The sequence below is a fragment of the Schistocerca serialis genome, chromosome 10 (genome assembly GCF_023864345.2).
Source record: "Schistocerca serialis cubense isolate TAMUIC-IGC-003099 chromosome 10, iqSchSeri2.2, whole genome shotgun sequence".
Lineage (NCBI taxonomy): Eukaryota > Metazoa > Arthropoda > Insecta > Orthoptera > Acrididae > Schistocerca > Schistocerca serialis.
The window spans coordinates 244776636-244802721 of record NC_064647.1 but is presented as its reverse complement, the minus strand read 5'-3'; the positions used below and the strand labels follow the sequence as shown (position 1 = coordinate 244802721).

The following is a 26086-nucleotide window of genomic DNA, read 5'->3' as shown; positions in this document are numbered from 1 at the left end:
CATTGTCCCAGGAAGGGGAAACTTTATTGACACATTCCTGGGGTCAGATACATCACATGATCACACTGACAGAACCACAGGCACATAGACACAGGCAACAGAGCATGCACAATGTCGGCACTAGTACAGTGTATATCCACCTTTCGCAGCAATGCAGGCTGCTATTCTCCCATGGAGACGATCATAGAGATGCTGGATGTAGTCCTGTGGAACGGCTTGCCATGCCATTTCCACCTGGCGCCTCAGTTGGACCAGCGTTCGTGCTGGACGTGCAGACCGCGTGAGACGACGCTTCATCCAGTCCCAAACATGCTCAATGGGGGACAGATCCGGAGATCTTGCTGGCCAGGGTAGTTGACTTACACCTTCTAGAGCACGTTGGGTGGCACGGGATACATGCGGACGTGCATTGTCCTGTTGGAACAGCAAGTTCCCTTGCCGGTCTAGGAGTGGTAGAACGATGGGTTCGATGACGGTTTGGATGTACCGTGCACTATTCAGTGTCCCCTCGACGATCACCAGTGGTGTACAGCCAGTGTAGGAGATCGCTCCCCACACCATGATGCCTGGTGTTGGCCCTGTGTGCCTCGGTCGTATGCAGTCCTGATTGTGGCGCTCACCTGCACGGCGCCAAACACGCATACGACCATCATTGGCACCAAGGCAGAAGCGACTCTCATCGCTGAAGACGACACGTCTCCATTCGTCCCTCCATTCACGCCTGTAGCGACACCACTGGAGGCGGGCTGCACGATGTTGGGGCGTGAGCGGAAGACGGCCTAATGGTGTGCGGGACCGTAACCCAGCTTCATGGAGACGGTTGCGAATGGTCCTCGCCGATACCCCAGGAGCAACAGTGTCCCTAATTTGCTGGGAAGTGGCGGTGCTGTCCCCTACAGCACTGCGTAGGATCCTACGGTCTTGGCATGCATCCGTGCATCGCTGCGGTCCGGTCCCAGGTCGACGGGCATGTGCACCTTCCGCCGACCACAGGCGACAACATCGATGTACTGTGGAGACCTCACGCCCCACGTGTTGAGCAATTCGGCGGTACGTCCACCCGGCCTCCCGCATGCCCACTATACGCCCTCGCTCAAAGTCCGTCAACTGCACATACGGTTCACGTCCATGCTGTCGCGGCATGCTACCAGTGTTAAAGACTGCGATGGAGCTCCGTATGCCACGGCAAACTGGCTGACACTGACGGCGGCGGTGCACAAATGCTGCGCAGCTAGCGCCATTCGACGGCCAACACCGCGGTTCCTTGTGTGTCCGCTGTGCCGTGCGTGTGATCATTGCTTGTACAGCCCTCTCGCAGTGTCCGGAGCAAGTATGGTGGGTCTGACACACCGGTGTCAATGTGTTCTTTTTTCCATTTCCAGGAGTGTAATTTTAATAAGTTACATTCAGTGAGTGTAGTGGTAGTTCATTTACAATACTGTGTCCAGATTAGATTTCTGTGACTTGCTTTCTTTTGATGTGTTTTAATTTTTTAATGCATACCTCTACTCATGCATATCTCTGGAGGTGATTGAATGAAAATGAGCACCAGCAATTTGTATCCTTCTATGTCAAGTATTTCAGCACAACACTCAAAATATCTTTAAAAATTCTGCGCGCGCGCGCCCACACACACACACGCACACACACACACACACACACACACACACACACAGAGAGAGAGAGAGAGAGAGAGAGAGAGAGAGAGAGAGAGAGAGAGAGAGAGAGCCCTCTTCAAGTTACCTGAGAAGTAAAGTACTGATGACTGATATTTAACTAAAGAAATAAATAAAATACAATATATTACACTCTAATTGCAGTGGTAGTAGTTTTTTTTAACTTTATGCTTTCTGAGTGGCTTGTATTTTAAATGCTATTAAAATTCTGAGTTTGAGTAGAAGTAATAAGCTAATTAGAATGAATTTATATTGTTAACAAATGATCAAGGTGCAGAAATCACATTTTTTGTAGATGGTTTGGATATCTCCATAGGACAAGTTGTAGTACACATTTTTTAAAATATTCATGTCCATACAGGCTGTACAAAATTTCTTCACTTTATATCTTGTATTATATACAAGGACATCATGTTTTTTATTTAAGTGCTTTCATGTTTTTAAATTTCTGCTGGTAATATATAAATATATAAATGCAGAGGAGTGAGGTGAGCAACATCTTTTGAAAGACTTGTGAGGTTTTTGGAGGTTTTTTTTTTTTTTTTTTTTTTAATCTCTTGTATGCTTTTCATCTGCAGTAAAATGCCTAAAAGCTTAGTTTCCAGTGAGGCTGTAATTCTGACATAGTTTGTCTTTCACTGAGTAAAGGCAAAAGTATGAAAAAAGATTTTATAATAAACATAATTAACAACAAACATTATACTTACTGGAAAAATTCCACAGACTTCCCTCCAAAAATCATTAAGTATGGCGGTCTGGTTACCTTGGCTCTGGAAGACAACATATATCATCATTTTTCTTTAAGAAACAACACTTAAGGAGATACACACACACACACACACACACACACACACACACACACACACACACACACACACACACACACACACACGTAAGGAGCTGGGGATGGGGGGAGGGGGCAGGATTTGGGCCAGGAAATGAGGGGGGGGGGAGCATATAGGGAAGGATAATATATAATCAGGCTCTGTAAATTGTCAAATGAAATAACTATCACATACCATCTATGTGCTGTGTACTACCTTACTAATATCTCAGTGTGTTACTGTTCACTACTCTCAGCTTCCAAGCCAGTTGATACTCTCCAGTAAGGTGAAAGGGTAAAGGTGTCCTCAACCTGAAGGATGACTAGGAGGAATGCTACAGGGCTTTTTGGGGATCCTTTTACTTTTGCTATTAGATGCAGAGATGCTCCTGCTAGCTTGCTGGACATACTGCTAGAGAGGCTTCTCCACTGTACTGCAACAGACCCCTACCAAACCTGCTAGTCACCAGGCCCAGACATATGGTGGACAAACAGTGTTGCTCACGGAGCTAACAAGTGAAATTTACTGTCAGATGTAGACCAGTTCTGCATGACGCGATTCATTCCCTCAACCCTCCTAGCCTCAGCCTTCACCAGTCCCCATCCTATCATTTCCCCTGCTCCCACTCCAGCCTCACACATGCCTCCTGTCCCCCCAGCACACCTCCACACTCCCTTATGCTTCTCTCCTCTCCCCTTTACCTCCACCGTAGCTTCCTGACGCAGCACCTAGCAGATCACCGTCCCACCCTGCAGTGACCCTCCACATTCTGACAGGCAGCACTACCTTCCTCCACTCCTACCTGTCTTCCACACCTCTTCTGTAACCCCAACAACCACCCCAAGCACAGTTACTACTCTCCCCCAGTGCGACCACAGTGGCCATGCGTGCATTTACGTTGTGCATGTATCAATGTCTTTCCATCTCATCCCATCTGGTAAGTTTTGGTCGCCCGAGGTGCTGTGTGACTCTTCCATAAGTCTCGCCATTTCCTAAACTTCATCAGTCCTTTGCTTTCATCCCTGTTTCTTTCCCTTCAACCCTTAGGTGAGAAGAAGGAGCCACTGACTCTGGAGGCTAGCACATTTCCATATCTACTATATTAGGAAAAGGACAGATTGCTACTCATAATAGGCAATGTGTTGAGTTGCAGACAGGCACAATGGAAAGATTGTTACACATTTAACTTTTGGCATAAACCTTCTTTAGAAAAGAAAACACACACATTCATAGAAACAATCATGCCTCATACCCACATGACCAGCAGTGATGCTGGTCACGTGGCTCAAGCCATTTCATTGTGTGTAGCTGCAACTGAAAGTCTCATATTTACAGTAAGTAGCAATCTATCCATTTCCTAATATTGTGGAAATTGCTACCTGGAGTTTCCATTGTCTGATTTTTGCATTTCTGTATCTTTTATATCTGTTTTCTCTCGATTTCCTGTATATCCAATTATATTATAATTTCAAATATTTATTAGTTTCACTAACATTCATACTGTGATTTTATCATGGATTTTCCACAGTTTGACTAGCTTTAAAGATACAGTGATACCTTCATTCTGTATGTCATAACCTTAAAATGTGGCATCTCTCAAGCAGTAACTTAGATATTAAGTTTTTTGTATACACAAATGGTAAAAATCCTGAGAGCAAACTGACTGCCACAGAGAAATATTTAAAGCTCTTGACACCACTAAAATTTACTATCCTATTTACATAACAGCTTCGGTACCCATATGTGCACAAAGTCATCAGGATGTGAGGGAAGAGCATTTCTGTACTCATACTTCTCTTATAGATCATTTTCAGTTCTTTTACAAACTACTAAGAGGGTTTCAATATTATTTTTTGAACAACAAAGGTAGTTGGAGTACTTATTATGAAAGTTACATAATCCACATGCTTAATTAGCTACAATTACAATATATCAGAATATATCTAACGTATGTAAATTTCAGTTAACACAGATGGTCATATGAAGCAGATTTTAACTTTTCCATTACTTTAGAATCATCTAGGCTGATCTGGGGGTCTCGATTCAATCACTATGGACACCTTCTAAATGTGTGTGTTTATGCCAATGTAATTAGTTACTAGACATCTCTGCTGGCTTCTAGCTGACTGATAAACTTTCTACGTTGACCTCACAAGGGTATGCGAAACAATCTATGAGTTGTTGTTGCCAACAGCAGAAGTAGTAAAAGAAATAATGTGTTAAACTTTTTTTTTCTTTTGATTCATCAGTCTTCTGACTGGTTTGATGCAGCCTGCTGCAAATCCCTCCCCTATGCCAACCTTTTCATCTCAGAGTAGCACTTGCAACCTACATCTTCAATTATTTGCTGAATGTATTCCAAACTCTGTTGTCCTCCACAGTTTCTCTCCAATCCTGCGCGGAACCTCCTCATATCAGTTCACCAAATTTTCAACATTCTTCTGTAGCACCACATCTCAAATGCTTCAATTCTCTTCTGTTCTGATTTCCCCAGTCCATGTTTCACTACAATACAATGCTATGCTGTGCTCCAAACATATATTCTCAGAAATTTCTTCCTCAAATTAAGGCCTATGTTTGTTACTACTAAACTTCTCCTGACCAGGCATGCCCTTTTTCCTAGTCTGCTTTTGATATCCTCCTCGCTCCATCTGTCACTGGTTATTTTGGAACCTAGGTAGTAGAGTTCCTTAACTATGTCTACTTTGTGACCATCAATCCTAATGTTAAGTTCCTTGCTGTTCTCATTTTTGCTACTTCTCACTACTTTTGTCTTTCTTCATTTTACTCTCAATCCATATTCTGTACTCATTAGATTGTTCATTTGATTCAGCAGATCTTATAATCCTTTTTCATTTTCACACAGGGTAGCAATGTCATCAGTGAATTGTATCAGTGATATCCTTTCACCTTGAATTTTAATCCCATTCCTGAAACTTTCTTTTGTTTCCATCATTGCTTCTTCAATGTATAGATTGAACAGTAGGGGTAAAAGACTACATCCTTGTCTTACAACCATTTTTAATCTGAGGGCTTCATTCTTGGTTGTCCACTCTTGTTATTCCCTCTTGGCTCTTCTAAGTACTGAATATTAACCATCTCTCCCTATAACGTACCACTATTTTCCTCAAAATTTAAAACATTTTGCACCATTTTACATTATCAAATGCTTTTTCCAGTTGGACAAATCCTATGAAGGTGTCCTGATTTTTCTTTAGTCTTGCTTCTATTATCAATTGCAATGGCAGAATTCCCTCTCTGGTGACTTTAGCTTTCCTAAAGCCAAACTGATCGACATCTAACACATCCTCAGTTTTCTTTTCCATTCTTCTGTGTATTATTCTTTTCAGTAACTTGGACGCATGAGCTGTTAAGCTCATCATGTGATAATTCTTACACTTGTCAGCTCTTGCAGTCATTGGAACTGTGTGAATGACATTTTTCTCTGAAAGCAGATGGTATGTTGCCAGACTCATACATTCTACATACCAACATTAATAGTAGTTTTGTTGCCACTTTCCCCAATGATTTTAAAAATTCTGATGGAATGTTAGCTATCCCTTCTGCCATATTTGATCTTAAGTCCTCCATAAAGCTCTTTTAAATTCTGATTCTAATACTTGATCCTCTTTCTCTTCTAAACGGACTCCTCCTTCTTCCATCACATCAGACAAATGTTCCCTCTCATAGAGGCCTTCAACATACTCTTCCCACCTATCCACTCTCTCCACTTCATTTAACAGTGGAATTCCCATTGCACTCTTAATGTTACCACCGTTGCTTGTCCTTCTGACAATCACTTCTTTTTATTTTGTTCACATTTTACGTGCAGCAATTTCACTTTAGCTTCCATGCACTTCCTGTTTATTTCATTCCTAAATGACTTGTTCAAATGTTCAAATGTGTGTGAATTCCTAAGGCACCAAACTGCTAAGGTCATCAGTCCCTACTTAAACTAACTTACGCTAAGGACAATATACACACCCATCCCCGAGGGAGGACTCTAACCTCTGGCAGGAGGGACCGCGCAATTCGTGACGTGACGCCTCTAACCGCACAGCCACTCAACACAGCTTAATGACTTGTATGTCTCTATTCCTTAGTGTCCCTGATCATTTTTGTACTTCCTTCTTTCGTATTTCTTTTGCTACCAATGGTTTCTTTGCAGTTACCTCCCCTGTACCCATGTTTTTCTTTCCAACTTCTATGGTTGTCATTCTTAGAGATGTCCATCCCTCCTCAATTGTACTGCCTACTGTGCTGTTCCTTATTGCTGAATATATAGCCACAGAGAACTTCAAGCATACCTCATCATTCCTTAGTACTTCTGTATCCCACTTCATTGCATATTGATTCTTCCCGACTAATCTCTTAAACTTCAGTCTACTCTTCATCACTACTACATCATGATCTGAGTCTATATCTGCTCCTGGGTATGCTTTACAATCCAGTATCTGATTTCGGAATCTCTGTCTGATCATGATGTAATGTAACAGAAATATTCCTGTATCACCCATCCTTTTTCAAGTATACCTCCTCCTCTCGTGATTCTTGAACAGGGTATTCACTATTACTACCTGAAATTTATTAGAGAACTCAATTAGTCTCTCTTCTCTCTCATTCCTTGTCCCAAGCCCATATTCTCCTATACCTTTTCTTCTACTTTTCTCCCTACAACTTCATTCCATCCCCCATGACTATTTCGTTTTCATCTCCCTTTACATACTGTATAACCCTTTCAATATCCTCATATACTTGCTCTATCGCTTCATCTTCAGCTTGCTACATTGACATGTATTTGAACTATCATTGTCTGTGTTGGTTGCTGTCAATTCTGATAAGAATAACCCCTGTCACTGAACAGCTCACGAAAACACGCTCTCTGTCCTACCTTCCTATTCATAACAAATCCTACTCCTGTTATACAATTCTCTGCTGCTGTTGATATTATGGTATAACCATTTGATCAGGAATCCTTGTCTTCTTTCCATGTCTTCTTTCCATTTCACTTCAATGACCCCTACTATTTTTAGAATGAGGCTTTATGTTTTCCTTTGCAGATTTTCTAGCTTCCCTACCACATTCAAACTTCTGACATGCCATGCCCCGACCCATAGAATGTTATACTTTCATTGGTTATTCAATCTTTTTCTTATGGTCATCTCCCCTTGACACTCCCCTCCCAGAGATCTCCCAGAAATGGGGCAGTATTTCTGACTCTTTTGCCAATGGAGAGATCATCATGTCACTTTTTCAGTTACAGGTCATATGTACTGTGGATACACATTATGGGTATTTTCCATTGCCTTCTGAATCCTCATGCCATTAATCATTGTTGTTTCTTCAATCTTTAGGGGCAGTTTCCCCACCCCAAAGACGAGAGAGTACCTGAACCTCTGTCTGCTCCCGCGCCCTCTTTGATGAGGCCGTTGGCAGAATGAGGGAGACTTCCTACGCCAGAAGCCCTTTATCAATTTAACCCTTTTAAATATATGTGGTGTTTGTACTTTCTGACATGTCCAAAAGAACAGACATTGTTTTGATGCAGCAGCCACTACGAATTAAAACACATAGGAATTACAGACATTGGCTGCGACCAGGTACTGATTGAATCAATGGTTTCAATTCTGGCCCTGTTCAACTTTCTCCTTCCATGTAATCAGTGCTCACTTGTAACCAATATCTGTTATTCCTTTGTGTCTTAGCCCTTTTAAGCTGTGCTGTAATATAAAATAACAGTATTTCTATAATCATGATTTCCATTCTAACAAAATATTACAACAAAAATATTTTTTTCAAGTTACTGAAACACGTCGCAAGCTGAAATAGTATTCAATTATGGAGGTGACAAGGCATCTGACAAGGCACAACAGCTGCACTGGTTATGGTGCGATTTCATTCTGCTATGAAAACCACTGCTGCCTTGCTGTGCTTTCTTTATTTTCATTGTCAGTCTGCTCGTAGTGCAGTAGGTGATGGACATCTCTCCTAAATACCCACCTTTTGCTAAAGTTATTGAAGATATAAAGTCAAATCCATTACAGCTAGAAATTTTGCAAAAAAGTATGGAATTACATGAACAATGGTCAAATAGAAAGAAAACTAAGTGCTCCTGTCCCTCTGGAGAAATGGGGAGTTTTAAAATTTGCTGTAAATATCTGGAGCATTGGTATTAATTTGGAATTTGCAAAGACGTAAACCAATATTACATTTTCAGCACCATTGCATTATTTCATTAATAATAATGATGATATTACATGTAGGTTTGCTGTTATGTTTTCTATTATATTCATGAACATGAACCTAATGTGTGCACTTAACAAAATGTATTAAATTTCACTTTTTCTGATCCTAAAATTTCTATTAAAAAAATAAATAAATACAACTCAGTAACAAATTAATCCAGTAGGGAGACTCATATCAACCAGCATGTGTACAAATGTTCATTTAGGTAGGCTGGAAGTTGGCTACACCACACAGTACACAGCATGGTATCAGCTACAGTGTCTGCATTGACTTTTCTATGCAAGTACCTATGATATTGTGCTGCTTTTCTGTCACATATATCTTCTTATGGTATGACATGCCGCATGCACTCTTCTTCTTAGGCAGAAACCACTCCAAAGTAATTCGGCCTTGAGTTTGTCTTAGGAATGTCACTCAGGAGGTGCAGCTATTACATATTCGACTTTAGCCACATAATGATGATCCAGCTGGATCACCGCTAAGGCAAATTTAGGCAAATTCCAGTTATTCCAGTGAATTGAAAGCACACTTCTGCATATCTGAACCACAATGCAGAATTACGAGGCCAGCATGGAGGCAGTCCCACAGTGAGTCACAATAATGAGGGTACTTCAGCAGCTGGTATGTGTTACATTTCATGAAAATACTGTATTGGTTTTTGAAAGTTAGTCTTGCTCCTTATGGTTACATAGACTGAACATGCAGGTTGATCACATCAGGGTCACCAATGTTGGTCCAAGTAGGTACAAGCTGTCTGAACAACTATAATTTCGTGTTCAACATACTCCCAGCTGTATGAAACATGATCCTCCAGTATTCCAGGAATGAATAAAACTTATTCACCAATAAACACAGAAGGTACATGATAATATTTGAGACTAGTTAGTGTTATAGAAGAGTCTGACAGGAGCTGTTTACCACTGCGAAGAAACTAGTGTCCTTTGTAACAGTCACGGAACACTGCGCTGCACACAGAGAACAAACCAAAACCCAGTACCTCTGGCAGCTGGAGTGAGAACTCTTAAACAGCTTACATAAACACAGCAGCCAACAGTAACTGGTGATCACTACAGATCTATGAAACAGTATTCCTTTTCTTCTTCCTTATGTTTTATTGTCATGTTCCAAGAGAAGCAATCTACCATTTTAATAATATTGCCTTTTTCCATCCAGGACTTTCCACTGTTTGCATAACAAATTGCAGTGCATTGGGAAGAAAGCATTAGTTCTAGCAACCACTGATGAAATTATTCACACTAAAACTATTAGGGTCCTTGGAGAATGCTATAAGTATGTTTTATCATCTCTCTTATTGATGCATAACAAGCCTAGAGTCCAAGGAAAATTTAAAATGTGATATGCTGAAAGTATGGAAGTAGTAGTCCAATTAATGTACAGGGCTATTACAAATGATTGAAGCGATTTCATAAATTCACTGTAGCTCCATTCATTGACATATGGTCACGACACACTACAGATACGTAGAAAAACTCATAAAGTTTTGTTCGGCTGAAGCCGCACTTCAGGTTTCTGTCGCCAGAGCGCTCGAGAGTGCAGTGAGACAAAATGGAGACAGGAGTCGAGAAAGCGTATGTTGTGCTTGAAATGCAATCACATGTCAGTCATAACAGTGCAACGACACTTCAGGATGAAGTTCAACAAAGATCCACCAACTGCTAATGCCATTCGGCGATGGTATGGGCAGTTTAAACCTTCTGGATGCCTCTGTAAGGGGAAATCAATGGGTCGTCCTGCAGTGAGCGAAGAAACGGTTGAACGCGTGCGGGCAAGTTTCACGCGTAGCCCACGGAAATTGATGAATAAAGCAAGCAGGGAGCTAAACGTACCACAGCTGACGGTTTGGAAAATCTTATGGAAAAGGCTAAAGCAGAAGCCTTACCGTTTACAATTGCTAGAAGCCCTGACACCCGATGACAAAGTCAAATGATTTGGATTTTCGGCGTGGTTACAACAGCTCATGGAAGAGGATGCGTTCAGTGTGAAACTTGTTTTCAGTGATGAAGCAACATTTTTTCTTAATGGTGAAGTGAACAGACACAATGTGCGAATCTGGGTGGTAGAGAATCCTCACGCATTCGTGCAGCAAATTCGCAATTCACCAAAAGTTAACGTGTTTTGTGTAATCTCACGGTTTAAAGTTTACGGCCCCTTTTTCTTCTGCATAAAAATTTTTACAGGACACGTGTATCTGGACATGCTGGAAAATTGGCTCATGCCACAACTGGAGACCGACAGCGCCGACTTCATCTTTCAACATGATGTTCGGCATTTCTTAAACAGGAGATTGGAAAACCGATGGATCGGTCGTGGTGGAGATCATGATCAGCAATTTATGTCATGGCCTCCATGCTCTCCCAACTTAACCCCATGTGATTTCTTTCTGTGGGGTTATGTGAAAGATTCAGTGTTTAAACCTCCTCTACCAAGAAACGTGCCAGAACTGCGAGCTCGCATCAACGATGCTTTCGAACTCATTGATGGGGACATGCTGCGCCGAGTGTGGGAGGAACTTGATTATCGGCTTGATGTCTGCCAAATCACTAAAAGGGCACATATCGAACATTTGTGAATGCCTAAAAAAACTTTTTGAGTTTTTGTATGTGTGTGCAAAGCATTGTGAAAATATCTCATATAATAAAGTTATTGTAGAGCTGTGAAATCGCTTCAATCATTTGTAATAACCCTGTAATAAGTCACCAACTGAAATGTTTCCTGGATATCTCTTTGACAGTTTTTGGCCGAGTAATGCAATACATTAGCTGGAAGGTAGGAATGTAACACCTCGGTTCAGTTTACAGTGATAAAAGCTATAGAAAGAATAATTTAAAATTAAGAATACAATTTTTAGAGGGGAAAATAGTGTAGAATCAGAGTTTGGTAATTGCAGATCAAAATTATAGTATATCAGCAAGTGGTTTAACATCTAAGTACAGCAAAGCCACAGAAGCTCCGTCATGGAGAAGGCAGTGACGTTAAACTCTTGTGACGAAAAACCTATAAAAAGGCGTGATCGTCATTATTGCCGCCTTTTTTCCTTGATTGTTTCATTAAAGGGTGGGGAACCCATGTCAGTCAGTGAGACAATAATTAGATTGGACTTTATCGTGTTAAGATTCACGATAAACTGTTAGAATATTATGGAGATTAAAAGTGATGTAGTGTACGATCTCTGACTGTTGGTAGCAACGGAGTATTAAGGGGATTTTAGGACTTTAGTGCTAGATTGGAACTTTACGGACATATAGATGACAGAAACTCAAATTATCTGCTGATACAAGTGAATTCAGAGGTACCGGTATTCAGATATTAACATGTGAAAGTGTCGTGTGCCATTAGTTGCGAATCTGGACGTAGAGCGCGTGCATATTGGCATTTGCAGACTATTTAGATTCCTCCAGGCTAGGAACCTTTTAAATAGACCATCATTCATCACCATCTTAATCCTTGAATATAGAGTGAAAGTGAAATACGAGAGTGTTGTACTTATTTCATTTACCTAGTACTAATCAGTGAAGGTTTTACGGAACCAAAGCTATTCAGCAGTAAGTCACCACCATCTAGCGGAAAGCGCAGGCATTAACTAACACACTAACTGTAGTGAACATTTATGTGTTCTACAGACTGCTTAATATGAACTTTTGTGACTCTTTGACGTCCCCACTCCCTCTGAAAGGTGGCACAGGCTGTCTTAATCATAAGAGGGGAGAGTTTTAGCCGGGCAAATTACTAAATAAAAGCGATATTTACAAGACTCACAGTAATAGCAAAACACAAGGCCCGCACCTCATCGGAGAGTCATCACTGTCACATCGGGAAGTAAAGCCAGAAAACCTACTGATGATATGTATCTACGAGCAGACGTCGACGTGGAGTACCTAAAAAGGGAACCACAAGAGAGTTGGGGATGCTTCAGCTGCTAATGTCAAAATGCCTCTTTGTTGTTACCTATGTCTTAAGTTGAAAATCTCTCTCTCTCTCTCTCTCTCTCTCTCTCTCTCTCTCTCTCTCTCTCTCTCTCTCTCCCCCCCCCCCCCCCCCCTCCTCTCTCTATTTCTCTTCCTCTCTCTTTCTCCCCAAATCAGTATCCACCTATACCGTGCATGTCTCAAATCGTTGACTTCTTATGCTTTTCAGCAAGCTGCTGATTGCTGAAAACCTGACAACATACTCCTTCTCTGCACGCTACTAAATGACATGTTTCTCTTCTTTTGTAAACCACATAAAAAACTTTTTACACTCAGAAAACAACTTCACACAGTACCCTGTCTGTTTGACAAGTACAGTTCAAATACATTCACAATAAACAGGGTCACAATTCACAGCAGACCCTCTTATGTCGAACTTATTTTTGTTCCGTGATTTCCTTATGCAATGTATAGCCATCTTCCTCCACAGAGGCCAGAGCAACTCTGATGACCCGTTAGCTGAAGGAAACACTAAGAACAAATATCACCAAACATTAGCTGCTGCCAGCATTGGCCTGTTCAGTAACAACATTGTCTCCATTACTATTCAATCAATGCGCACATTCCGAGAAACCCCATGCTCAATGCACATTCTCCACATTCCAATCTACATTAAACAAATTTTCTTCAGCAGTCAATGACCATCACTCATCAGTGCTAAATACACTGTGCAACACATCACTTTAACAAAGTGATATGTCACAATATACAGCTCAAGTAAAAACTAAACTGAGTGCAAGATTGTCTCCCACAAAAATGTGTCCAATTGATCTTTCGCTGTGTGAACATAACTGAGTTTACAGCATTTCATCTTAAATAATAGTAATATTTACAGTGTGTTCATGTATCTAAGTCTTAAAATACATACCCCATTTAATGTCACTGTTGGTACGAATGTTAAACTAGGATCCAATGAATGGGTAGCATCTCCACATCTTTTCAGCAGCCCTGTTCCTTCCAGTCCTCTAGAACACTGCAGGATTGGTCTCCATGTAATGTTGAGCTTACTGGCACACTGAAACAAGTACCGATATAATCTCACAGTGAGGAGAGAAGATTATCTGAGCATGAAAAGTAGAATTAGCAACTAAACAGATTCAAAAGACCTTGCTTTAAAAACTTAAGAGATACATTTGAACATCCGCAATATTTGCCATGTTTGACATAGCATTTCATGGTTTCAGAGACATGGAAATGCATCTGTCAGTTCTGCAACACAGTGAAGCATACATCAAGTCCAAACATTGATTAAGACGAGCTGTAAAATATTTTCCAGCTGATTACTCTAGCATTACCATTATAGTTTCTTTGTCTCCTTTGGTGTGCCAGTTTCTTTAACATTAGTTTTGTTGTGTTTGGTTTACACATTTATTTTATGACATTTTACTGTACAATTTTTCATACTTCTACTTTCTTGGTGTTTAGTACCTAGAAAAATAATTTCAAAATAAAAATAGACTGCAACCAAATATACAGGGGAAGACAAAACTTTGCCAACGGAGGTTCAGAGAGTGATCAAAATCATTTGCCGAATATTTTGACATGAAGAAGTAAACCAGAATTTAGATTTTGTAGTTGAACAATTGAACTATAGTCAGTGGCATATGGGTCTTTTTCCCCTTCAAAATATCCAGCATCTTAATTTAGGAACAGAAAGTCAACTTTGGTCATTCATTCATGATGTTCCATAGATCATATGTAGATGAAGAGGCTTCAGAGGTATGGAACTAGTCAAGATGAACATTGAGAAATTACAAGAAACTTGTATAAACTTCATCTGTTCATTACACTGACAATAAACTGCCATTGCACCAATTCATATTATTTATGATTTTGCTGGCTAAATGTAGCCTATTAAATTAGTATGAAAGCCGCTACTAAGAAAAAACTTCTGGTTCCTCAGTTATTTTCCTTAACGTTTACACACACACACTGGCCATTTTTAAACAAAAGTGTAACCTTCATCTGGGGCCTATTTACAAAATAGAACTAAGTCATCATGAAGTTTTGCAATGCACAATGCTTCATTGCATGTAGTTAACAATAATTTTAGTCTGCAAATATATGTAAAAGATAATTTGTAGTACTGCTCCATACATGAACGGAACAGGAAGAAACCCTACTAACTGGTACTTTGGGATGTACTCCCTGCCATGCACTTCATGGTGGTATGCAGGGTATATGGGCTGAATCACCTAAAACTTGCATTGCAGATATTGTGGAATTGGAAAGAGCTATTGATGTGCAGTTTTTATAGAACGGTTTCGTAGTCAGGGACTCATATTGTTAACAAATCAACAGATTTTAATAACACTGAGAAAGTGTATTTTTTCTGCAATTTTTTAAATGGAAAAATGCCTGTTGGCATTAACAAAAAACTAAAGGTACGGTAAATTAAAATGTCAGTGGTGTTTTTTGGAGGATTCTAGTGTGACTCATTAATGAGATATCCTATTTTTTTAAAGTTTTCACACCAACACTTGCTTGTGCCATTCAACCCACCTAGTTGCTCGGTTCAATGTTGTTACGTTTGCTTACAGTGTGCTTGTGTGTTCCTTGAGTGGATTATGATTTAACAGACAGTTAGTGTATGACAGTCCAAGCAGTACGTCACGAGTGGACAACAGGATTTACCGATGCAGATAAGGCCAACTTACTCACAGTGTATGGAGAGTCTAGGAAGAATTCAATTCATTCTCGTACATGTATGCGGCAAGATATACCACTAGACATCACCCATCTCAGCAATTATTTATTGATCTCTTCAACCAGGTATGTGATAGAAATGGTAGTGTAACACCTAGACAACGTAACAGAAGGAAACAAGTGGTGATAGAAGAAGCAAAAATTACTATTCTTCCTGCTGTTGCAGTTAACCCACATGTTAGCTCCTGTGCAATAGCACAAGGAAGTGGCATGAGTCAGGCAAGGATCCTATGAATTCTCCAGTGACATAGGGTCCAGCCTTACCACATCTCTCTGCATAAAGAGCTGCATGGAAAGGATTATGAGAATCATGTTAACTTCTGCACATTGGCATTAAGACAGATACTCCAGATGTATCACTTGCCTTGGTTAGTGAGAAAGCCACATTTATCAATTACAGGCTGGTAAACCACCAAAATATGCACTATTAGTCTGCTTAAAATACCCGTTGGCTTTGCCATGTGTAATGTCAGCACCCACAGAGTCTAAATGTCTGGTGTGGGATAGTGTACCATCAACTCACAGGCCTGTTTTTCATAGACGGAACACTGAACTGACAAAAGTATCGCAGTGTCCTAACGGACCATTTTCCACAGATGCTAGAAGTCATTCCTCTGCAGACTAGGAGGGAGCTGTGGTACGAACATGACGGCCGTCCGGTACCTAGTACACAAAGCAAAGAACTAGCAGTGTCTTCACGAATTGTTTCCAAATTGTTGGATTGGACACAGAGGACCTGCTCCTTGGCCAGCCCATTCACCAGATTTAATGCCAGTAGACTTTTTTTCTGTGGGAAAAGTCGAAAGACACTGTCTACGAGGACATGCTGACTACACCCGACGATGTGCGATGACGTATTACTGCAGCTTGCTCAGACATCTACGCCGTAATGCTATGGGGTGTGCAGCAGTCTTTCTGTACCAGCACGAGTTGCCACTGCCGGTGGTTGTTTTGGACACAACCTATGATGGTGAATTGTCTCGTTTCTGGTCAGAATTCACAGAACCAAGGGATGCAATTGTGCAGTTCTTTGCTGTGAGCTACTGCAGATTTTGTACAAGTGTCACTGTGTGAACTTTTCAAAACACAATATCTCATAAATGACTTGCACTACAGTCCTTCAGAAAACACCACTAACACTCTATTTACGCTACTGTACTTAACTTTCCAGGATTTCTTGACCTCAAACCTTGCCTCACCATAATTCCCCAAATCCCTCAATGTGCGAGGTAATTTTACATCTGCAGAAAGAACCGCAATCCACCACCTAAACTCTGATCCCGAGCTTATTATCACCACTGATGTTTTGAACCACAAGGATTGCCTGGCAGAAGGACTCCACCAGCTGTGAGGGTCATCCACCTACAAATCCTGCCATAGTGACCCCATTCCAGAAATCCAGCAGGATCTCCAGTCTCTCCTCAAATCCATAGATCCATACCAGAACCTCACCCCAGAGACTATCTCTCTTCTCACCTCTACCACTCCTTGCTCTCCTACCATCTACATGCTTCCTGAAGTCCATAAACCCAACCACCCAGGATTCCCCATTGTGCCTGGTTACTGTGTCCCTACTGAAAGGATCTCTACCCCCGTAGACTGTCCTACATACAAGGGTAATCCCAATAGTAAGGTCACCTATTTATAAGTACATGGACCTGTTTATTTCTACAATGGTTCACACCAGTTTACAGCTTGAACACTTAGCTATTTTTCGACACAATCACAATTTCTGTCAATGCATTTTTGTAGACGCTGTGGCATTTTTTGTATGCCCATGTAATACCAGCTCACCACCACGCTGTTCAAAAAGTTATGAACCTCTTCTTTCACCTCGTCGTCGGAGCTGAATCACTGGGACCACAATTAATGCTGACAGGTACTGTGAAACTCTCAAAAAACTCAAACAGGCAATTCAGAACCAGAGAAGAGGAATGTTGAGCAAGGGCGTACACATTCTCCATGACAACACTTGCCACACATCGCTTGGCAAACAGTTGCTCTCCTGAAACAGTTTCAGCGGAACATAGGGTGGGTGCACCCTATAACCCTGACTTGGCACCCAGTTTCCTCGGTTAAAAGAACATTTGGCCAGAAAGTGATTCAGCTCTGATGATGAGGTGAAAGAAGAGGTTCATATCTTTTTGAACAGCATGACAGCAAGCTGGTATGACATGAGCATACAAAAACTGCCACAGCGTCTACAAAAATGCATCGACAGAAGTAGTGATTATGTCAAAAAATAGCTAAATGTTCAACCTGTAAACTGATGTAAACCATTGTAAAAATAAACATGTCTATGTATTTATAAAAAATAGAAGACCTTACCTTTGGGATTACCCTCATAAAATACACTGTCTTCTCCACTGACTCTTTGCAACTCCTGTTCCTTTACCACACGGTGCCCTGCTCATCACAATTGATGTCACCTCCATTTATATAAACATCCCTGTTGCCCATGGCCTAGCTGCTGTTGGAAACTATCATTCCCAATGCCCAACAGATTCCAAACCTACAACCTTCGGTCATCACAACAAACTACCCACAATTACTTCTCCTTTGAAGTCATCACCTACAAACAAATCTCGGGTATGGCAATGGGCACCAGCATGACACCATCCTTTGCCAACCCATTCATAGACCATGTAGAGTAATACTTCCTAACCACCCAGAATTGCAAACTCCCACCTGGTTCAGATTCACTGAGTACATCTTCATGATCTGGACTTAGGGTGAGTACACCCTATCCACCAATATTCCTCCAGAACCTCAATACCTTCTCCTCCATTCGCTTCACATGAACCACCTCAACCTAACAAGCCACCTTTCTGAATGTTGGCATTCACGTCAAAGATGGCTACATCAGTACCTCCATGCATATCAAACCTACCAACCACCAGCAATACCTCCACATCAACAGCTGCCACCCATTTCTCACCAAGAAGTCCCTTCCATACAGTATAGCCAGCCACGGCCATTGCATCTGAAGTAATGAGCAGGCCCTCTTGAAATATACCAAAGGTCTCACACAGGCCTTCGTAGACCATAATTAAACTCTCAATTCGTACAGAAACAGACCTCCTCTTCCTTGTCCCTTCAGTCTCCCATTACCTCCCAAAGTACCATCATCCTCATGAATCTGTACCACCCAGGACCAGAGTAACTGAATCACATTCTCCGCCAGGGTTTCGACTGCCTCTTGTCATGGCCCGAAGTGAGGAATGCCCTACACATTAACCTCCCCATCTCTCACACAGAGGTATTCCACCACCCACCAAATGTTCACAATATCCTTTTCCATTCCTTCACTACCCTTGCTTCCAATCCCTTACCTCATGGCTTGTATCCATGTAATAGACCTAGATGCAACACCTGTTCCACACATCCTCCGACCACCACCACCTACTACACTCCGCTCATAAGCATCACCTATCCCAACAAAGGCAGGGCTACCTGTGAAACCAGCCATGTGATCTTCAAGCTAACCTGCAACCACTGTGCTGCATTCCATGTGAACATGACAACCAACAAGCTGTCTGTCTGTACGAATGGCCACCGACAAACTGTGCCCAAGAAACAGCTGGACCACCCTGTTGCTGAGCCCACTGTCCAACACAATATTCTTCATTTTAATGACTGGTTCACAACAGGGTGTGACATCTGAATCCTTCCTATCAATGTCAGCTTTTCTGAATAGCACAGGTGGGAACTCTCCTCACAATACATCCTATGTTCCCATATGCTTCCTGGCCTCAGCCTTCATTAGTCACTGTCCTACACCCACCTCTTTACTTTTCTCATCCCCGCCCCCCCCCCCCCCCCCACCCTCCCACAATCCAGTGTTTAACTATCCAACTGCATCTAGCTATCACAAACATCACTACATGCTCTAAAGAGCTGCACTTTAATGTCCCCCACCTGTACTCTGCTCTCTCTCCCACTCCTTGCCCCACAATCAGACTGGTTCTCCCACCAAGTGCAGCTGTTTACAGTATGGCCTTGGTAGCCAGAGATCGTGCTGAAATGTGCATGAGCTGCATTTGTGTGAATGTTATCTGTTTCAGAAGAAGGCATTTTGGCCAAAAGCTTACATGTTTAGTAGTCTTTCTGTAGTGCTTGTCTGTGACTCAACATCTCTGCACTATGGTAAGTAGCAATTTATCCTTTTCATAAAACTTCCATTATTCCACCATGCATTTTTCATCGTTTGGTTCCACCCTACTTTTGTATGTCTGCACAAAAGCAAAGTATTTCTACAATCTGTTTATTGGCTAACGATACGAGCCCTTGACTACAAATCCATTCTGTGAAAACTGCACATCAATAGTAACTTCCATTCCCACGATATCTGTGGTGCAAATTTTAGATGATTTACCATGTATATTAATTTGGGTGAAGACATAACTGGAATCTGAATCCTAGATAATGAGGTAAAGTCTATAGAACATTATTTTTGAGCAGTGGACAGCCACATTAAAAAGTAGACTTCTGGATAAGCTATCAAGGTCTTTTGTCAGATGAAAGAAAAACACACACACGCAGCCATTGTTGTCTTCAGGTGCTTGGGCAAGCAGCATTCTTTGCTGGGGGCTGAGGCAGGTAATGGTGCTACCAGAGAGTTGTCAGACAGAGAGTGGGAGGGGGGATTGATAGCACATTAGGGGTGGGGGAAGATGCTGAGTGGTACCCACGGGAGTATGCAGGGATGTGGTGGGAGAGGGATGACGGGCTGTTAGGTGCAGAGTTGGGAGGCTGTGCTGAGGGTGGAAATGGGGGAGAGGAGGGAAGCAGAGAAGTGGAAGGGACTATGCAGGCGCACTGGTGGCAGAAAGGAGGGCGGAGGGGGGGGGGGGGGGGGGGGGGGAGGGGGGGTAGAGGGTAGCCAGCATGTGTGAGGGTGGAGTGGTAGTAGGGAAGGGGTAGAAGACACATGGAGGAGGGGGACTAGAAAAGGTTGAGGCTGATGGAAGGTGGCTTATGGGAATGAAGGATATGTTGCAAGGAGAAATTCCACTTGCATAATTCAGAAAATCTGGTGTTGCTAGGAAGAATCCTAATGGCATGGGCTGTGAAGCAGTCATAGAAGTCATCATACCATTTCAGGTGGCATACTTGGCAACTGGACGGTGCAGTTATCTCTCAGTCACAGTTTGGTTGTGGTCATTCACGCGGAGAGACAGATGTCAGTGGTAATGCCTACATAGGATGCTCCACAGTGATTACTGTTGAGTCGGTAGACCCGTGGCTGCTTACGCAGGTGGCTCTGCTTTTGATGGGGTAGAAGATGCCTGTGAGATGACTGTAGTATGTGATGGTGCTGGGATGTATGATACACACTTTTCATCAAAATCTTTGATAGTGAACACCAACAAGCCTTGATTGTGAGAGGAGACTGGAGATTAGGATAGAACATCTGTTTTTAATGTATTATCTGTGTTTATGTCCATTTATGTACTTTTATGTATTCTTGATTGTATTTCATCTGTATTGGCATATGCTAAACAAATACATTGATATAAGCCATGGGGAAGAGTGAAGTAGGGACAGACAATGATATTGTATAAGTTGGGTGGACAGCAGAATACAACTATAGGAGTGGCAGTGGGGAGGAGGAGGGGAGGTTAGTGGGTAGGATATTCCTCACATCCTCAGGCACAATGAGATGTAGTCAAAATTCTGTCATGAAACATGATTTTGTTGCTACAATCCTGGATGGTAGTGACTCATGAAAGGGGTAATGATTTGTTACGGGTCAGTGGATATGTAGGTGATGGTAGGGGACTGGGGAGACCAGGCGCAGGAGATCAGTTTCCGGACAAGGTGAGGAGGGTAATTTCTGCCTGTGAAAGCAGATTCAGAGGGGACTGCTAGTCCCTGAAGATGCGATGACCACAGGTAGCTAGAGGACTTTCCAGTGTGAAATGGGGGCAACTGACAAAGTGGAGGTATTTTGGGTGGTTGGTAGGTTTGATGTGGACAGTGGCTTCAGATGTAGCCATGTGTGAGGTTGATGTTGGCATCAAGGAAGGTGGCTCGCTGGGCTGAGGTGGACCAGCTGAAGTGAATGTGAGAGAAGGTGTTGAGGTTCTGGGGGAATGTGGATAGGGTGGGTGTACTCAGAGGGGACTGCTAGTCCCTGAAGATGCGATGACCACAGGTAGCTAGAGGACTTTCCAGTGTGAAATGGGGGCAACTGACAAAGTGGAGGTATTTTGGGTGGTTGGTAGGTTTGATGTGGACAGTGGCTTCAGATGTAGCCATGTGTGAGGTTGATGTTGGCATCAAGGAAGGTGGCTCGCTGGGCTGAGGTGGACCAGCTGAAGTGAATGTGAGAGAAGGTGTTGAGGTTCTGGGGGAATGTGGATAGGGCGGGTGTACTCACCTTGATCCAGACCACGAAGAGGTTATCAATGAATCTGAACAAGGTGAGGATTTGGGACCCTGGGCAGCTAGGAAGGATGCCCTAGACTGGCCACAAATAGGCTAGCATAGTGTTTTATTTATTTATTCTTGTCAGTGCCATGTGGGTGCCTGTGCCTGTTCCACAGATATTTTTGTAGATGATGGTTTCAAAAGAGAAGTAATTAGGGGTGACGGTACAGTTGGTTACAGTGACTAGGAAGGAGGTTGTAAGTGTGTGTGTGTGTGTGTGTGTGTGTGTGTGTGTGTGTGTGTGGTTTTTCTCCATCTGCTGAGGAACTTTGTATAACAGCTTATCCACCTGTCTACTTTTGTGTGTGGCTACATGGTGAGTAGCAATATATCATCATTCATAGTGTTTTTCCATCACAGATTCTATATTTTTTTAACATTATTTTTGGACCTTGCATTGCACTTGTACAAACAATAATTCAGCTGAACTGAATTTTATTATCAGAAACAAAAACAATTAAGGCGAAAAGGTAGAGGAAATTGAGTAAGAATTCAGAGACCATTAAAGAGATCTCTACAAGATGACAATCTACTTCATAAAATTTCTTCTTGCTGACTTCCACTGAATAAATATATGATGTGCTTTAGGTGTCCTGCCCTAGACGATAATTCCTTATGACAACAGGCAGTGAAAATGTGCACAATAAGCTAATCTATCAGCCTAGTTTTTGGCTCAACACAGTGAGAGGAGGGGCCTGCCACTAGCTGAGCAGAGGACAAGTAGGGCCACACAGCCCAAGTGTCAGGTTGAGGAGGCACGAGGGCGTTTAACTGCCTTACTGACCTAAATCATTTACATAATTTTTTCGTACAATATTGATTCTTTGTACCAGTAATTAAGCTATAAACTGACATTCCAACTACTTCACATAGAATATAAGGACATGTAAGATATTTCATATTCAAAAATATACATGTCAAGTTGTATTTTCTGACTTTGCAAATGTCATTGTGATCATAAATGATTCAGATTCTTTACCCATCATTTGACATCAGTACAAGCAATAGACTTTATCAGTATACTTTTTAATTACTTGCGATGTGAAACTAAAAAGAAAAACACATTTTTACAGAGTAATGTTCACATTGGGCATTTGTAAGGATTCTTCCATTGACTGATCGTATGTCATTCAGCTTTTTCTTAAGCAGTTTGACTGGCACATTTTGAGTGTGTTTAGAACATTTGGTATACACTTTGATTTCCCCATAAACATGGCTATTATGAGTTTCCTCTACTTTGTTACATTATAATACCAGAGATGTTCTACAAGTTCTAGTATTACTTTGATTGTATTAGGTAGTTCAGATAGTATGTGATTAATACTCTCAACAACATTTAAATTTATTTCTGTTAAGCTCCTATATTTAATGAACAAAGGCTTGCAATTTGTTGTCTTATGTACCCCTGGCATTATTCTGTTTACCTTTTCCTGCATTACAAAAATGTCATCTACTCTTTTGCTCTCTGCCCCCCCCCCCTCCCCCCAGTGTAATAATCGACACTTTAAACAAATTTAAAAATGCCTAATATTGTATTATTCCTTGTTAAGTTTCACAGGCCATCTGTCTCTTCAGCAGATGTCACTCTGCCAACTTGAGAGTTCGAAGTTAGTTTCTTATCATGTATAGTTCCACAATATTTTACATTTACTTTGTCCATATTGGCAATCTTTGCTACACTGAACCATATATTACAGGTCTTTTCGTGTTTAACAGCAAACCATTTGCATCAAACTAAGATACTGGACTCTCTTTCACCAAATTCATATTGTTTATAATGTCCTTTGATACAGTGATCTGAAAAAGAGAAGTTGTACCATTTTCACATGTCTTTACATCAGTATTTTCAGGGAAGTCATTTATTTATACAAAGAACAAATGTGGTCCTAATACTGGTGTGTGTGTGTGTGAGTGTGTGTGTGTGTGTGTGTGTGTGTGTGTGTGTGTGTGTGTGTGTTTATGCAATCATCTATAGGAGAGTGGTGTCCCTTCTTTGTTTTTGTTTATTGTTTCAATCCTTCAATCCTAGAGCATACCCAGAGCACAATGTACCCCATAAATCCAAATAAAAATCAAATCAGATCAATAGACAAATAACCCTGATTAGCCCCTGAAAGTTCATCAGGAAAGATCAAACTCACTATGAAGATTGTTTTCTTGCTAACAGACAGCAGTCAAAAATCAGATAAAATATTTGTGCAAATACTTGATTTCGGTAGCTGATGTACCTTCATGTGGAAATAGAAAATAAATTGGGGGGCACAGGGGAAAACAGGACTGTTCAGGGATGTTAATGGATCAGGTAAGTCACTCAACTAAGACCTCAAATCTTTGGAGGTAACAGTAGATATTGTTTAATCAGAGAGAAGTTGTGAATGTGCTCAGTTAGACAGAGACAAAGAAGATCAGGGAATACAAGCTCACATAACACAGAAATTGGCAGCAAGGAAAGTTAAAGTATACAGCTAAGGAGATTCTTTCATTCATTGTACAGCACTGGTTTATTTTCCACAACATCACTGCTCAACTGTTTGTCAGTTTGGCTTTTATAAAACATTCTCCTCAAAGCAACCACACATCAGCTTGAAAACATAGTCATACAACAGCTAAACAGCCAAAACTATCATTTTTATATTTTGGATGCTGCCAAAGACTACTTGGGTATCTAAAATGATATTGTATTACTGGGATTCCTCTTGTAAGGACTCAGAATGGAACACAACGGTAAGCGAAAGGCCACACTGACAGCACACTACAAAGAGTTAAAATACTCAAACTCAGGATATGTAATTCCACAAGGTTTGATACTGGCTCTCTTCCTGTTCCCAGACTACATAATTACATCTCAATCACTTTAACATACTGTTCAATAAATGTAATACTTGCTGACGACAAGTACACTAATTGAGGGTCAAAACAACCATACATAACACAATCCAAATGAAACCTGAACAGACATATGGCTGCTTTATAGCAAACAGTTTAAGTCTTAACCTCATAAAAACATATCATGCAATTTCAAACAAACAGAAAAAGCACCTGAAGTAGACAGTAAAGTGCTGAATGAAATAAGAATTTAAAAATTTCCTTGTGACTCAACTGGGTAACAAGTTAAACTGCTTTTCAACAATAATACTATGCACTGATCATTTAAAGTTTATTATCACATTGTGTATCATGGGAAAATTCAGTTGCAAAAACTAATAATATATGAGACAGAACTTATATCATAGTGTCAATGTCCTTCAGGAGGCAAAATGTGTAGTACTGTCGAGCGGAATGTGACAATATTATGAAAAGGAAAGTTGCTACTCACCATATAGTGGCAATGCTGAGTTGCAGACAGGCACAAAAAAAGGTAGGCACAACAAAAAGACTGCCCCTTTTGTGACAGTCTTTTTATTGTGCCCATCTGTGACTCAGCATCTCCACTATATTGTGAGTGGCAACTTTCCTTTTCATAGTATTATTGATTCAGAAAGTGACTTCTTTTTAGGCATAACATCAGCCTCCATGAGTTTTAAGATCTTTGTATTGACTCACTTCTTGTCCAGCTGCCTCTGGAACTGTGTCATTTCTGATCATACACTCCACAAACCTAAGCTGCTGCTCTTTGTCCTGAACAATCACAGCTGCACATGCATGGATCTTGTTTCCTTGACATTCCGTCGGTCCATGCTGGCAGGTAAACACATAACCCCATGGTGTCAGCTGAGTCTGCAAACAGTAAAAGAAAACATCACAATGTTGAGGAGCAAGATTTTGGGACAACATTCCACACTGTGGCTGACTGATCTGCACGATATGAGAATATCTGTTTGGAAGAATAAAGATGCATCAGAGAAATTTCTATTCTGAAAAAGGGATTATAGGCTTGAGCTACAAAGTAATGCACTCAGACCTGGTACAGAAGCAAATAACCAGAGCCACTTCCTCATTCCCTCAAACCCAGAACCTCCCTCAGAAGAACCCCGAAAGTGCCCCACTTGTGACAGCATACTTTCCGGGACTGGATCAGACTCTAAATGTGGCTCTCCAGCAGGTACACAACTTCCTCAAATCCTGCCCTGAAATGAGATCCATCCTGCATGAAATCCTCCTCACTCCACTAAGAGTGTCTTTCCGCTGTCCACCTAACCTTCATAACCTCTTAGTTCATCCCTATGAAATCCCCAAACCACCTTCCCTACCCTCTGGCTCCTACCCTTGTAACTGC

General features: G+C 41.4%; 1 protein-coding gene across 1 annotated transcript in view; it reads right to left on the bottom strand.

Annotated features, from left to right (window-relative positions):
• The window catches only part of LOC126425158 (gamma-interferon-inducible lysosomal thiol reductase-like), a 108131-nt gene that overhangs the window by 15957 nt on the left and 66088 nt on the right, over positions 1–26086 (bottom strand). The window contains exons 3-5 of the mRNA XM_050088108.1: positions 25414–25587; positions 13601–13747; positions 2384–2446 (exon numbers count right to left, since the gene is read on the bottom strand). Of these exons, the coding sequence (XP_049944065.1) occupies positions 2384–2446; positions 13601–13747; positions 25414–25587 (384 nt within the window). The remainder of the gene's footprint in view (positions 1–2383; positions 2447–13600; positions 13748–25413; positions 25588–26086) is intronic.